Source organism: Pseudomyrmex gracilis, unplaced genomic scaffold (assembly GCF_002006095.1).
Source record: "Pseudomyrmex gracilis isolate BER0280 unplaced genomic scaffold, ASM200609v1 scaffold_6, whole genome shotgun sequence".
Classification (NCBI taxonomy): Eukaryota; Metazoa; Arthropoda; class Insecta; order Hymenoptera; family Formicidae; genus Pseudomyrmex; species Pseudomyrmex gracilis.
Genome location: NW_018020590.1, coordinates 931296 through 945368, shown reverse-complemented (window position 1 = coordinate 945368; position 14073 = coordinate 931296). Strand labels below are relative to the sequence as shown.

Below are 14073 nucleotides of genomic sequence, written 5' to 3'. Positions count from 1 at the left end.
ATATATATTTTGGCCTTTCTAAATAAATAATTACCAATAGTTAACAAATTATTTATTATACACTAGATGTAAATTAATGAATTGGTGTAATATTTACTAAGTTTACGAAAGTTGACAAGAAAACTATAGTACAATGATTGCAGGAAGGATAAATGAGAGTAGTATTGATTTTAGAATGAAAGATATGTTTTTTCATTTTAATATCTTTTACACTTTTGTTAATAGATAATAACAAGCCTAGAATTTCTAACAAGATTTTTTACACATGTAATTGAAATCTAGGTATATTAAACAGATTTTTTTTCTCTAAGATAAACTGTACAGAAAATATTGTCTAAAACGTTTTATTATATAAGTGAGCTCGCAAATCACTCACTCGCACACATTTTCTCTTTCTCTTACTCATACACAATTATACTCTGTTGATTTATCTCTTTCATATCTATTTTATAGTTTAACGTTTTGTGGCAGCATTGAGAAAATTTTTAATTAATACACTCAATTGAGTAATGATTTAAGTATATGTAAGTGATCAATATGCCAAAGGGGTTACATTGTTTTGCCACTGTTTATTCCCAGACGAAGTATTTAATGAATGCAGTGTATTAGGAGCAGAAGACGTTTGCAGAGGTGGAGCTGGAGCGTGTTGCTTTGCTGCTGTAATTTTTGAAATGCCACGATTATTTCCAATTTATATACTCATAAGACACAATATATGAGAAATGTATTTGGTACATTCTGTTACAGCACTAAATAAAAGTGCAAATTGCAGCATGCAGTTAATTTTACTGGTAAATGGCAATCAGTATAAGCTATATGTGTCATACATGTTTAGTTTCTTGATGTCTTGTGTCTTTGTTGAAACATAAAGTAAACAAGCAGCGATGGCAGAGGTTTGCAAAAAGAATCCTTGAAATGATATAAATGGAAAATAAAATAAATGTTTTATTCATGCATATGAATAACAAAATCATAAATAAAATGTTACAAATTTTATTTGCAAAAAACACATGCATATAATCAGCATAGTTAAAGGCTTCTCATAGCTCGAAATTTCATACTGCGTTACACACAGAGATCGTGAATTGATAGATACACACAACATGACGATTATGAACAACGAAAACTACTGCATATAAAAAAAAAGTTTCGGTATAAATTAACATTTCCGACAACAGCAATTGAAATGTGAGATATGAGAAGCAATATTTTATTTCGGTTTCAACCGATATTTGTTAATTTGATTATTTTTAGCGATGACAAACTCATGTTTATCGTAGAGATGTATATATACATATATGTTATTTTTGTGAGACAAAGAAAGAGTTATCGGAATATTTTACAGTGCTCCTGCGAATGAATTTATAGAAACCAAGTTTTTTGTTTCAACATAAACGTACAAACGAACGTATATTTTTCTCGCTTCTGACATTATCGTCATCCAAGATAAGTCACTGTTCAGAAGCCTTAACTACACTGATACTTAAAAAAGTACTTATTTAGGTGTGTAGTGTTCTACTAAGCGCTGTGAATGTTGTTTTAGAAAAAAGCGTGCGTTATCATTACGTTGCTATTTTACGGCAAATTTAAAGAATGTTTCTTGTCGATTTTTCTCACCGTTCCTACTGCTGTAAACTTTGACGAAGCCTTTGAAGGGTTCCGGCTGCGGAAAACTCGACACAGGATGAAACATCTCGGCGAATCGTACTTCCAGGTCGACAGAACTTACCACAGCTTGACCACTACCGTTGCGCACTGATAAACTTCTGGTTGGAGGAGTCGGAGGGGGTGGTGGCGGTCTCTGTAACGTAGGTGCAGGACGATGAGGCAATGGAGGTGGCGGTGGTGGTATACATGGCGCAGTAACCGTGACTCTCGACGGCGGCGGCGGAGCTGCTCTCATTACTGGTGTAGCGGGAGTAGTGCTCGGCCGTGAATTCGGCGGCGATGGAGGTTTTGCTCGTGGAGTCGGCGGAGATGGCGGTCTTGTAGGCATAGCGTGCGCTCGAGAAATTGGCGGCGACGGTGGTCTCGTTACGGGAGGCCTAAGAATTCGATTTGCAGGTCTTGTAGGTTGCGGCGTGGTTGTTTCATTCAAGCAATCCTGCGACTGATGCAGGGACGACGGCGTCGATACTAGAACCGGAGATGAACGTGGCAGTCGCATGCTTTGCGCTCTCGCTACGCTCGCGCTGCTCGTCAGATTCAAATTCTTAGGTGGCGGCGACGGCTTTTGCAATGTGAGAGACGGCACTGCTTTAGGCGCAACTGATTTCGCGTATCCTCTCGGCATAGTGTCCGAATTGCTCACCGCGGAATCAGTAGTACTTTGCCCCTGCTGAAATCGACAACTTTACAAATGCAAATCGTTGCACACTTTTAAAACCTAGTTAAATAGATCTTTTTACCTGACTGTATAATTGTGGCTTCTGTGTAGCCGGTGGTGGGATCGGAGGTGGACCACGTCTTGTCGTACTGTGAGACGATCCAGATGACGAGTGAAGAAAACTAGAATTATTCGTATTTTGTCCTTCTTTCTCGGTTATATTTCCTCTCAATCCTGTGGGTTTTAATTTTGGTATACCACCCGCAAATAAACCACCCAGTGACATAGGCCCGCTATTACTGGAATTATTGCTGCTATTCGCTACATTGAAGTTGTTATTCTTACTATTAGTACTTAATAATGGGCTTGATCCTTCGCCCATTACTTTTCCTGTACAAAAAAAAGAAGTAAATATAATTTTTTATTTCTTATCACATCTTACATTCTGATTGATATGACAACAATCTTATGCTTTTAAACAAACCAACGTTTTAATTTGCATACAAAATTTACTATAGAGTTTAGTATTACTCTTTAATGTTTTACCAGAATAAGCAGGTGCACTTTTATCCATGGTAACAGTCTTTTTCAGGGTTTTACCCACCCTTATGGATTGCAACAGTGCGCTTCTGTTGTCACCTGCCATTGGTGGCGGACCACAGGCGTTGGCCTGTAGAGGTGGCGGAGGAGGTGGCACTGACATTCTCGTTATTCTTCTGCAAATCGTAAAAAAATTAATACTTGATCACTGATTCCTTGATAACAAGGAAAAAAAGAGAGATCGTATATTTCATGCATTTTTGCCACGAAGAAAACATTAAACAAGAATCGCGGTACGACAAACACTTCTAAGGAATTCATTCTTAATTTGTCGGTCATTTATTTACGATTTACGATTTCGGATCGTTCCATCAAGATGTGTCATTCGCGTGAAGGGGGGTGGGGAGAAGGGAAACTGGCCGTTTCCGTATTCGGATGTGAGAAAGTCCAGAAACAACGAAGCCCCCGGTCACAGGGACCGGCGTGTCCTCGCTGACGAGTCCCTCGGTAATTTTCTCGCTACATCCCGCGGCGAAATGTTCACGTGGACAAGAAAAACAGACATTCTTAGCGCAATGGGCGACAACACACCTTAAAGGCCGTTTTTATCTCTAACCACCGTAGTCTCTTGTGTCGACAGCGCACGACGTGTGCGATTCACAATGGGATTATTACGAGATGCAAGCGATTACCGGATTAAGCGATCGTCGCAGATGTGATTTACGTCCTCAGGAAAAGTTTGCGACCAATGACACCACTCATAATTAAAAAGAGATCTGGCGTCGTGCTCGACGTGATGATGAATCCGTGTACACTACACACTCGCAATTCGTGCTATGACACGGCGACACAGATCATGGCGTCAGATCCAGGCGAAAGAGGTTGGGGATCTTGAGTGCTTCACCCCACCGACGGCGAATCTTACGACCAGCTGGGCGTAGTATGTATCGCGCAAATCGTTTTTCCTGATCCGCGCTTCGATTGCGAGAGTGATTACGGATTCGAGAGAAATTCGTTCTTCAATGTTACACAAATTTAACAGCGTGTTTTTAGAACGTGCATGTCACTGATAAGTGATGTATAATCTAAACGACGCGTTGGTAAAACGTGATAAAACAAGCGCTAAGAAATAAAATAGAGTTCGTTAGTTACAAGTTTCTCTATATATCGGGCGAATTTTTTGATTCATCGATGGAGCAACAAAATTCGCTTGCTATATATTAGGCGATACTTTTCGCACATCATCGTGCGTTAATTTGTTAAATCCGTATTTTCATCTCTTTTACATGTTGAGATTATTTTGTTTTTATTTATTTTTTTAAGTCATATTTAGATAAAATGTCAAAATGTCTATATATACATAGATATAATTCTATTTATAAAACTAGATTATTTATAAATAAGTCTATTAAAAAATTTTTATCTAAAAATTAATGTTTTCTATATCACCTTACAACACAGATACCGGATTCCCGCTTATGCCAAGGCTGTGTTCAGTTAAGCAAGATGGAACGAACTAATGCAGGAAATGCAGGAAATACAGGAATTGGAACTAATGAATTCCTGTATTTCCTGCATTAGTTCGTTCCATCTTGCTTAACTGAACACAGGGCTGTGTTCAGGCTGTGTTCAGTTAAGCAAGATGGAACGAACTAATGCAGGAAATGCAGGAAATACAGGAATTGGAACTAATGAATTCCTGTATTTCCTGCATTAGTTCGTTCCATCTTGCTTAACTGAACACAGCCCAAGGGCAATGATTCGCTCTCGTTAATTCTTTCTCTCGCACTTTACATCCTATTGGCTGCGTTCAGCAGAACAGCCGCTTTGTAGCATTCGAATGTAATTGGCTCTTACTTTTTCATCAAATCAACATCGAGTGTTGACAAGACAACTCAGTATTTACTATGCTTAATCCGGCCATTAGCCGTACACTTGGTCATACAACAGCTCAAGGGCGCCCATCAATTCGGACCAATCGGAAGCTTAGCGGGCAAAGGTGGAAGAATTTAAATTTATTGAGAAACGTGACGAAAACTATATAGAATCGTCTTCACGGACACTAATTTTTGTATATATTAATATATTTATATAAACATTTTGTAATGTTACCCAGAACAATATTTACAATACAATTAAACAGGTATTTACAATAACAAATAGTTTTTACTTTTTGCCACAAGAACGATAAATTCATAAGATTCATAATTTGGAACCTTGTGCTTAAATGCTCTTATCCTATAAGGCCTTGTCTTGTAATCTGGAACATTCATATTATCATATATTTATCTATTATAACTGAAATACTGCAACACTGCTGATAAGAGAATTTCGTTATACGTTTAATAGATAATATATAATATATATAGAATATATATAGTACTTACTAAATTTTCTTATTGCCAGTGTTGTATCATAAGTGGTCTTTTGCAAAATCTTTGTTATATTTCATGTAATTGAAGAAAATTCTTTTTCTTTTTAATGTTTTCTTTATTCTTAGTAGTTTTCAAATAATTAAAAAATTAATCTTACTTTTTTAATTGTGGTACTATCAGCGCCGCTTCGTGAAAAATACAAGATCATCGACTAGTTATCTCACATTTTTACTCAACAATTCTATAATGTAGAGATCGAAGTCTCGTGCATTGATAAATGTGAAAAGTGAGTAAATTCACACTCCAGTAAAAACTGTAAAAGGCCTCCTCGACATAATATTAAAAATCGCTATCAAAGATCTCAGAATCTATTTTATCTATGAAAACAGGTACTGCTGAAGATGAAACTACTGGAGATATATCAACCAATGTATCAGTTATATCGTCGATCTTCCACATCTTTTTCTCCTCATCCTTGACGTGCCTAATACACTTATTCCATTGTTCAGCTGTTACTTGATCAATACCTTGCTCAACTAATAGTCTTACATCTTGTAGTTTATAAGTAGTGTTGTTACTCTTGACGTATCTCTTAACCATTGACCATATCAATTCAATTGGATTAAGTTCACAATGGTATGGAGGTAATCTGAGAACCTTCTTTTTATTCAATTTTGCTATTTCATCTATGACATATTTATCAAACTTGTGTTTGTTTTGTGCAACAATTTGCAATAGTTCAGCTTTTACCATATTCTCCGATACCTCTCTTCCTTTACTTTCCAACCATTGTATTATTTCGGCCTTAGTCCAGGAATGATTTGGCATTTTTTCCTTTTTCATAGAATGATATGGAGCGTTGTCCATGACAATAACAGCATTGTCTTCTAGCAATGGTAAAATATTTTGGAACCATTCCAGAAATGTGTCGTCATTTATTTCATCGTGGTAATCTCCTGTATGTTTCTTCGATTCGAAACATAGAAGTCCACCAGGAACAAAACCAATAGCACTGCCAATATGCAGAACAATTAATCCTTTGTCTTTTCCACCTGGATTAACTGGCTCCGTAGTCAGCCTATGGAGACATGCGTTCTTTTTGGATTTTACTGTTTTATTCATCGACACTTTATTAGTGACGTCACCGGCGTTAATCCAAGTCTCATCTAAGTAATAAATTTGTCGACCTTCTTCTCTATATCTCTTGATAGATCTCAGATAGTTTCTCCTCCAAACAATAAGATCATCTTTTTCTGTTAGGATGCGGTTAATATAAGTAAAATTTAGTTCCTTTAACAATGAGTAGAAAGTTGTTCGTTTAAAATTTGGCAGATTTTCATCGGCGTTTACAGCTTGCAGAACCTTATTTAACGTTGGTAAATCGTTATTAAAATAAAATTCATGGACTTTTCTTCGAATGACATTTTTGTCATATTCGTCGATTTTTTCTTTAAAAGATAGACGATGTTTCGTTGTATTTGGAGATTTAACTCTACCTGTACGCTTATATTCCGACAATATTTTTCTTATACTGTACATGCCAAAACCTGTCTGTTCTTTCAATTGAGTAACAGCATCTTTCTCAAAAATTTTTTGATTCTCTTTTATTATTTTTTTGTACAAACTGATAATTAAGAGCTTGTCACTGCTGTGAATCACCTGAAAGTACAAATAAAAACATATGTTTCACAAAAGAGTAATAACAAACTTTGAATATGAAATTTTAAGTATTTTTTTATATCGAAAAAATATTTAATCATTATTATAATCAATTTAAATTTTTTTACTTATTTTTTTCACAGTGAACGCACATTAAACTTTAAAAATATAACTTAAGTATACATAACCTTTACTATGCTATAAATAAATAATTTTTATTATTTACATCATTGTTTACCTGGCCTTGTTTGTTTTTCCTCACTGATGATGTTAATGACATTTTGGTATTTAATTTGTTTTCCATCGTATAATTAAGATATTTTCTGAATACTTCACTGAAAAACTCAAATACTTGTTGAATCAAATCGTTTGACGGTTGGTATTAACGGTTGTTTGGAGAATAAATGTTCAATGAGAAAAGAAGATCGAAGCGGACGAAAACTCGTCCATTTTGCGCATATTTCTTGTGAAAAAGCTCCCTTTACTCCACAGTCATTGGCTGCTAACGAGCGTCCCGCGCGCAACGTTATGCCCACTTTTCTTTTTTATGCGCAGATAAGGATATTCTCTCGTTGAAGAAAGTATATAGGCTTCGTTCCGTTTCACGCATATGCACGCATTTATCTATAGTACACGTGACGTATAGTATAGATAAACGCGCGTATATGCGTGAAACGGAACGCAGCTCATGTATGTACACCAGTACTAGAAATTTATAATATATGTCACGTGAACTAAAGATTTTTAGTACTGACAGTGAATAACGGAACGCAACTATTCTCATTGAATGAAAAATGATAGTATGAGTAGATGGGCAGTGATTTTTCTTTACTTTTGAGAGAGAGAGAGAAAGAGAAAGAGAGAGTACAACTCTTTCCCCCACAGCTTCTGTAATCTATCAAACTTTTTTGACACATGTGTTATTGTTTATACACAAATGTGAATGTGTTGTACATATAAGTGATATATTTTATTACATTTAGCAGCAGCGTGCATTACAATGTTTGCATTACTAGGAGAAGTAATTTTCTGGACTTTTGATGACAATATAAACATAGAAGATACCGATTTTGGCGCATTCAAGTAAAAATAAATATTATTATTTTTAATATAAATTGAAAGAAAAGAGATTTCTTTTTTTTTTTTTTACTATTTTATAAGAAGGAAATCTTATGATAATGTATTGCACTAATTTAAGTTTTTTAATTTCTCAGATATCATGACAAACGTGTCGATGGCGTTTATGAAGAAGGTAAAAAATCTTATTGTCAAGAACGTGGTATGACTTATGTCCCAGAAAACAAAAAAGGAAACAAATTGAAACATTCTATTAAGTATTTAGAGGTGTGAAAAAGTTTGTCTTTTCATCAACAGTTCAATGCTTCACACAAAATATACATATGTATATTTTGATATTATTTACAGGATCAGCTCAGAGATAATTCTGTAATTTATTGTCAGTGGTATGATGACTCTATTGTACAGTTAATGCTCAGCAATGGTTTATTGGTACAAATACAAGTTTGTCCCTTTACTGGTGACATACAAGAAATTCATTTGGATAAGTATCTTATAGGGAAATTATCAGAACATGTGTCTGATGGTAATGTATTATTTTATGTAACATATTATTTTTCTCTATCTGTCAAAATTTATATGGATAAGATATAATATTGTGTTTAACTTTAATTCACAGTAATTATTACCAAGAACCATGTAGTATGTACATACAATGATAATTTAGTAACACTAGTATATTTCACAAAGTCTAAAACACAAGTTTTTGACAAGATTAGCAAGCTGGAACCTAAATTAATCACAACAGATTTATTTGTACCTAATGGACGTAGATTAGATAAGAAGATTCAAGTGAACAAGAGTGCTGATCTGGTAAATATAGTAATATAACTCTAAATAATTTTTGTGAATTTTTTTATACATAAAATATTTAAATAAATGATTTATAAGAAACAACTTGCCTTTGTAGATTGTAATTTGGCGAAAATCCACAATGAACGAAGTTTATCCATGGAGTCCTGCTATGAAACAATATCATCGAGCAAACATGCATCTCTTTCGACTTACAGGGTAAGGAATAAACACTAATTGGCTATGTGGACATATCCTTTTTGACATCTTTTTCATTTTTTTTCTTTTCTGTGCATACAGATAGTTCTTGGGGTTTGTTTTCATGGTCTTTGTTTGCTGAATCTGGATCAACAATTTTCTTTTTCTTTTGTTTTGCTTGTTGCATTTTCTTACAAAAATTCTGATGCATCTTCCTGTGCAATTCCCATAAGTTTTTCTTATACTCAGGAGTTTCTGATAATTTTTTTGCAACGCTTTTAGTAATCTTCCTTGGTAAATCCCATGTGGTCTTGCCATAACATTTATTATTATTGTTATATATACATACATATGTTATATATACATATATTTTTTGTTTATCTAAACTTAAATTATGTTATGTATAAAGATAGATAAATTTACGTTTTATAGAAAAAATTTTAATCATATTTTATATAATAACAAAATGCTATTTTAAAGAAACCTTGTATGTTCCCCATGGTGAATGTTTGGCTTTTTTTATGTTGTCTAATATGTGTCCTCTATCATTCGTGATAAATTTCGTAGTAACACAATGTTTGTCCGGCCAACTGGGGTACCATTTAGGAACTTCCCAATTTCGCAATCTCTTGGGAGTGAAAGTGGTCTCTGTCCAGTGACCATGCCAATTTTGCGACATTTTTATATGATCAACTCTTTTATAATTTCAATATGTGTCAAATCTCAAGTTTTGTTTGCTTTTACTCTTTGTATTAAATATAGTTATACTTGTTACTATGCGTTGCTATGGTCATGTAAATCGATTATATTTTCATAAATATTACTGTATGTAATGTAGTAGTGACAATGAATGTGTGTATAGATAATAAGATTTAAATTTTCAGAACAAAATTAGACTTGTTATGTTACATACGTACTGAGTTTGATCCCTTGTGTATTACGTTTGATGCGTATGATGACAATATTATTCATTCCGTAGAACAAAAAGTCTCAAGAAAGGTAATTATTGCGTATAGTTTAGAATTTGTGTTTTTTAATTTATAATTCTTTTTTATTAAAAAAAAAAAAACATTAATATAATTTAGGGAGAGGTCACTGTTGAGTGGCGTACTTACGAGGTTTCTCGGCAGAATAAATTAAAACGAATCGCCGTGATTTCTGTGCCACTGCCGACGCACACGAGTTGCGTGAGATTTTCGCCTGGTCAGGAATTATTGCTGCTATGCTGCATCGATGGCACTATTGTAATGTATGATCAAACAAAATTGGCAACCAACAGTGTGAAAGCAGCGTTTGTAAGTCTCATATACAACAAATTTATGTTATTAAAAAAGTTTTAAAAAAGTTGAAAATTTTTGTTCTTTTTGTTTCAAAAGATACCTACTTTAGCTGCTTGGCACAGCGACGGTATGATATTCGTGGTGGGCAACGACAGAGGCCAGTTTCAACATTTTGATCTCACTTTAACTTGCATTAAAAGCCAGACTTTGAGCGACGAAGCAACGCCTGCGAATATTCTCGACTTATCGCCGTATTTTAGGTATGAAAATTACGGACAATGAGACAATTCACGGATAGGGTCATATATAATGACTGATGGTATCATTTTATATAATGACATATAATTGTACTACTAGGAATCAGCATGCTCTATTACGTATGGAATGGAACAGGAAGAGCGATCTAAATCAGATTCGCTATTACAGTAACGGCAATTCTCTGTTCTTGCTGCTTTTTGAACGGTAACATTTTAACGTGTACAATACATAAATTTCATATATTTCATTTTTTGATCCACACGTCTAAATCATTAAGCAATGCTTTATTAACAGAGGACCAATCGGTGTTATTAAAGTGATTGAAGGTGACACTCTCTCCGGGGATGAACTAGTCAGAAGATACTTGTGTGAATCTCGGGTAGAACAGGCAACTGCCTTACTGTTGTCAATGAATTGGGACACACATTCGCGTGTGTGTATGCATTCACTCAATCAAATCTTAAATTATTTATTCAAATTACCGTTGACAGCGGAACGAGAAGGTGATACAAAACTTCATTAGTTTTACGACTCGATTATTCATTAATTAAATTATTTACAAAAGATTAAAAAATACGTAATTTTATTTTATTAGCTCTGATACAGAACGCACTGGGTAGTTTTCATGTGCCTGTTAAACCAATAAGTCAGGCAGTTGAAGAAGAATATGGAGATGAAGTGAGGGACTTGACAAGACGATTCTTCCATTACCTATTGAGGTAACGCATTTTATCTTCTCCTTTCCGTTTTGTAATCTCGTGTCGTATTGTGACAACCATAAACTTTTGTAGATACAGAATGTTTGAGAAAGCCTTCAGATTAGCTATTGATTTAAATGATCACGATCTTTTTATGGACATACATTTCTACGCTACGGTCCTGAATAATACTGAACTGGCAAATGCGGCCAAAGAGAAAGCTGAGAATATTTTGAGCAGATCGAATAGTTGCAGTGACTCACGTAAGAATCGAGATAAGAGATTTTCCGACAAGAATACTGCGAAACAATTAATACATCTAGGACATTTTTCTTTATTAGATTCGACATGTTCACGAGCATCGTGCTCCATATGCTCCGATTCGGGCAACGAAAATGACGAGGAAGGAGAGGAGGAGAGAGAGGAAAGAGAAGAAAAAGAAGAACAAGAAGAAACTTATAGCGAAGAGAGTGAAGATTCTCGAAAGGAAGAAAGAAACAGTTTGAAATACTCAAAGAGACACCGTTACAGAAAAGCCGCTACTTCCAGTCAAATCCCGCCCCTACCGGTTGTTCGCCCCCACAGTATCAAAAGTACTGTGCTCTCCCAGTCTTACAACAAGATCCCATTCGCCAATAAGACTGACTATAATTTAATATCTTCGTCTTTTGACAATTCTAATATCTTAACTACCACTTCGTTTAGTCACTCTTCGCATATTTCGAGTCCATTTCTGGCATCGACTTCCTTCAGCAAACCATCATACAACACACACTTAAATTTCACATCAACTAGTACAGCGAACAATGTTATCGACAGTTCTCCGACGTTTAATAACGTATCAGACGATTTGATGAGCACGTCGTTCGGCAGTATTTCTCTCGCCGCATCGGAAATGATGGTTGATAAGCCCAGCAACAACTTCGACGAAGCGTCGTATCGCAGAGCGTTACTTAATGAAATTCCGTATTCCTTCAACGATACCGCAAATGCGATGCCGACTTGTGCGCAGGACGACAGCTTTATTTCAACATCTTTCAACAAACCGGTATATGAATCCGAAAACATTCAGTCTAATTACTTGACGAATCCGTTAGACGTTGTTGACAACAATATCGTATCGACGTCGTTCAGCACACGAATCGGCGCCACTCCTGTCTCGCACATTTTCAACAATAAGTCTGAAACGACTTCTTCCACGTTACGAAACGTGAAATCTTCCAAGATATCTGATAAACTGTTAACCAAAATCCTCAGTGATACCGACGCTCTCGCAACGGAACAATCGTCTCTTCTGGACAATACCTGTAACAATCTAATGTCCACCTCGTTCAACTATCCCGAAACTGGTGCAGCTGCTGAAAGCAGTAATATTGCATCATTTTCCAACGCGTTTATCAGCGCTAACGATCAAGTCGCAAAGTTACAACATTCGGTAACGGAAGAAAAGGAAACGAGAGTTCCGCCATCGTCGTCTCTGACAAGTTCTTTCGCTACTTATGTCTATGGTTTACCGAAAAAAAATTATCCCTTGTCCAGGAGTACTCCAGGTTTGACAGATCTCGATGAATCGATTCATAAATTTTCACCGAGCAGCAAACCGATGCACATAGCGTCGCGCATATTGCAAAAACCGAACTCTATGTCTAACATTTCTCAAAGCCAAAAAGCGTCTTTTAAAAGTTACAAATACGATTACGATCTGGATTACATATCTTTTCATGGCACTCGTGACAACACAGATCTACAAATAACCGGCAGAAAATTTGTTCCGCAAAATTTTCATCTTGGTTACAACACACAACATAAATTACTCGAAACCAGGTATCCAAGATCTATTCAAAACAATTCGAATGTTAATGCAAACAGAGAGACCAAATTGTTTTCTAATGTACCACCTCTTCCTGTAATTAATACGTCTACTGCCAATGCAAAGATCTCTACGTGTCCGCCATTCGTCGATACGCCAGTAAGTTCGAACGAAAAGCCGAAAGTGAAGTTCTCTGACACTGTTACTCATATATTAGTACCTGGTACCGTAAGTGTATACATAGTTTCTAGTAAATCAATTATATACATATATATTTTGATACTCATACATTAAATTACATACATGATTTACAGAGTCAAATACATCGGCAAAAACGGCCTACCACACAAGCACACATAACGGATCCTAAACGTGAATTAGCTGAAAGTCTTCCACTCTGCTTAGGTAATGAAGACTATCTTAAAGATTTTCAACCATTGTCTAGTAAGTATATCTTGTGTTAACACGTCTCTGTTAAAAAAACATTTTTAATTGTAATTTAATTCATTTGCAATATTGCAGAAGATGATGCGGATGAGAAAGTAAAAGAATCGTCCAAGTCTGATGACAGTACAAAGATTAAAGTGGTGCATTTTGGATTATTGTAAACTTCCAGTATTATTAAGAGAAAGATATATTAATTTCTATTAGAGTTAACTTCTAATCTACTTAAACTTTTTCTCTTTTTCTTAAAGAAAATAAGACTGTATATTATTAAAAAACTATTTTGTACAAATATTTTTTTACAACTAAAAAGGGTGTATATATCTCAGGAAAATAAAAATACTTTGGTCCTACAAGAAAAAGCGTGTGCAAATAATCAGAATCAACACGTGAAAATAACGTGACTGTAATTTATATTATATATAACATTAAATTATACATATTATACATATATAATTTATTATATATTTATAATATTATACTTTATATTGTATTATATGTATTATATACATACTACAGAATAATGTCACTGACATCCGCCGCGCGGTCTTGGCGGGGTCACTGACCTCGGCCGCGCGGCCTTGGCGGGGTCACTGACCTCGGCCGCGCGGCCTTG

At 35.3% G+C, this 14073-nt stretch overlaps 4 protein-coding genes across 7 annotated transcripts; 1 reads left to right on the top strand and 3 right to left on the bottom strand.

Annotated features, from left to right (window-relative positions):
• Positions 1-48: 48 nt before the first annotated feature.
• On the bottom strand, positions 49-4146 carry LOC109858702 (WAS/WASL-interacting protein family member 3-like). Its single transcript, XM_020436217.1, has 6 exons — positions 3559-4146; positions 3214-3385; positions 2873-3042; positions 2409-2716; positions 1618-2338; positions 49-657 (listed from the first exon to the last, which is right to left on the bottom strand). The coding sequence occupies exons 2-6, from the start codon at positions 3249-3251 to the stop codon at positions 533-535; spliced, it is 1362 nt and encodes a 453-aa protein (XP_020291806.1). The 5' UTR covers positions 3252-3385; positions 3559-4146; the 3' UTR covers positions 49-532.
• An 896-nt stretch (positions 4147-5042) lies between these two features.
• LOC109858415 lies at positions 5043-7442 on the bottom strand. 4 transcript variants are annotated; one of them, XM_020435642.1, is made up of 4 exons: positions 7139-7442; positions 5399-6900; positions 5254-5334; positions 5043-5126 (listed from the first exon to the last, which is right to left on the bottom strand). In XM_020435642.1, exons 1-2 carry the CDS (start codon positions 7202-7204, stop codon positions 5581-5583), a joined length of 1386 nt encoding a protein of 461 aa, XP_020291231.1. In that variant the 5' UTR covers positions 7205-7442; the 3' UTR covers positions 5043-5126; positions 5254-5334; positions 5399-5580. The 4 variants fall into 4 exon arrangements, with proteins under 4 accessions (XP_020291231.1, XP_020291241.1, XP_020291219.1 ...); XM_020435652.1 differs by having other exon boundaries at positions 5254-5302; XM_020435630.1 differs by having other exon boundaries at positions 5254-6900.
• A 237-nt stretch (positions 7443-7679) lies between these two features.
• Positions 7680-13797, top strand: LOC109858651 (WD repeat-containing and planar cell polarity effector protein fritz). Its single transcript, XM_020436135.1, has 15 exons — positions 7680-7983; positions 8115-8244; positions 8326-8503; positions 8597-8790; positions 8888-8988; positions 9852-9966; positions 10053-10262; positions 10344-10507; positions 10605-10709; positions 10800-11008; positions 11101-11224; positions 11297-11466; positions 11545-13241; positions 13328-13457; positions 13536-13797. Exons 1-15 carry the CDS (start codon positions 7901-7903, stop codon positions 13619-13621), a joined length of 3696 nt encoding a protein of 1231 aa, XP_020291724.1. The 5' UTR covers positions 7680-7900; the 3' UTR covers positions 13622-13797.
• On the bottom strand, positions 8924-9843 carry LOC109858657 (protein Flattop-like). Its single transcript, XM_020436147.1, has 2 exons — positions 9452-9843; positions 8924-9277 (listed from the first exon to the last, which is right to left on the bottom strand). Exons 1-2 carry the CDS (start codon positions 9644-9646, stop codon positions 9011-9013), a joined length of 462 nt encoding a protein of 153 aa, XP_020291736.1. The 5' UTR covers positions 9647-9843; the 3' UTR covers positions 8924-9010.
• Positions 13798-14073: the final 276 nt, after the last annotated feature.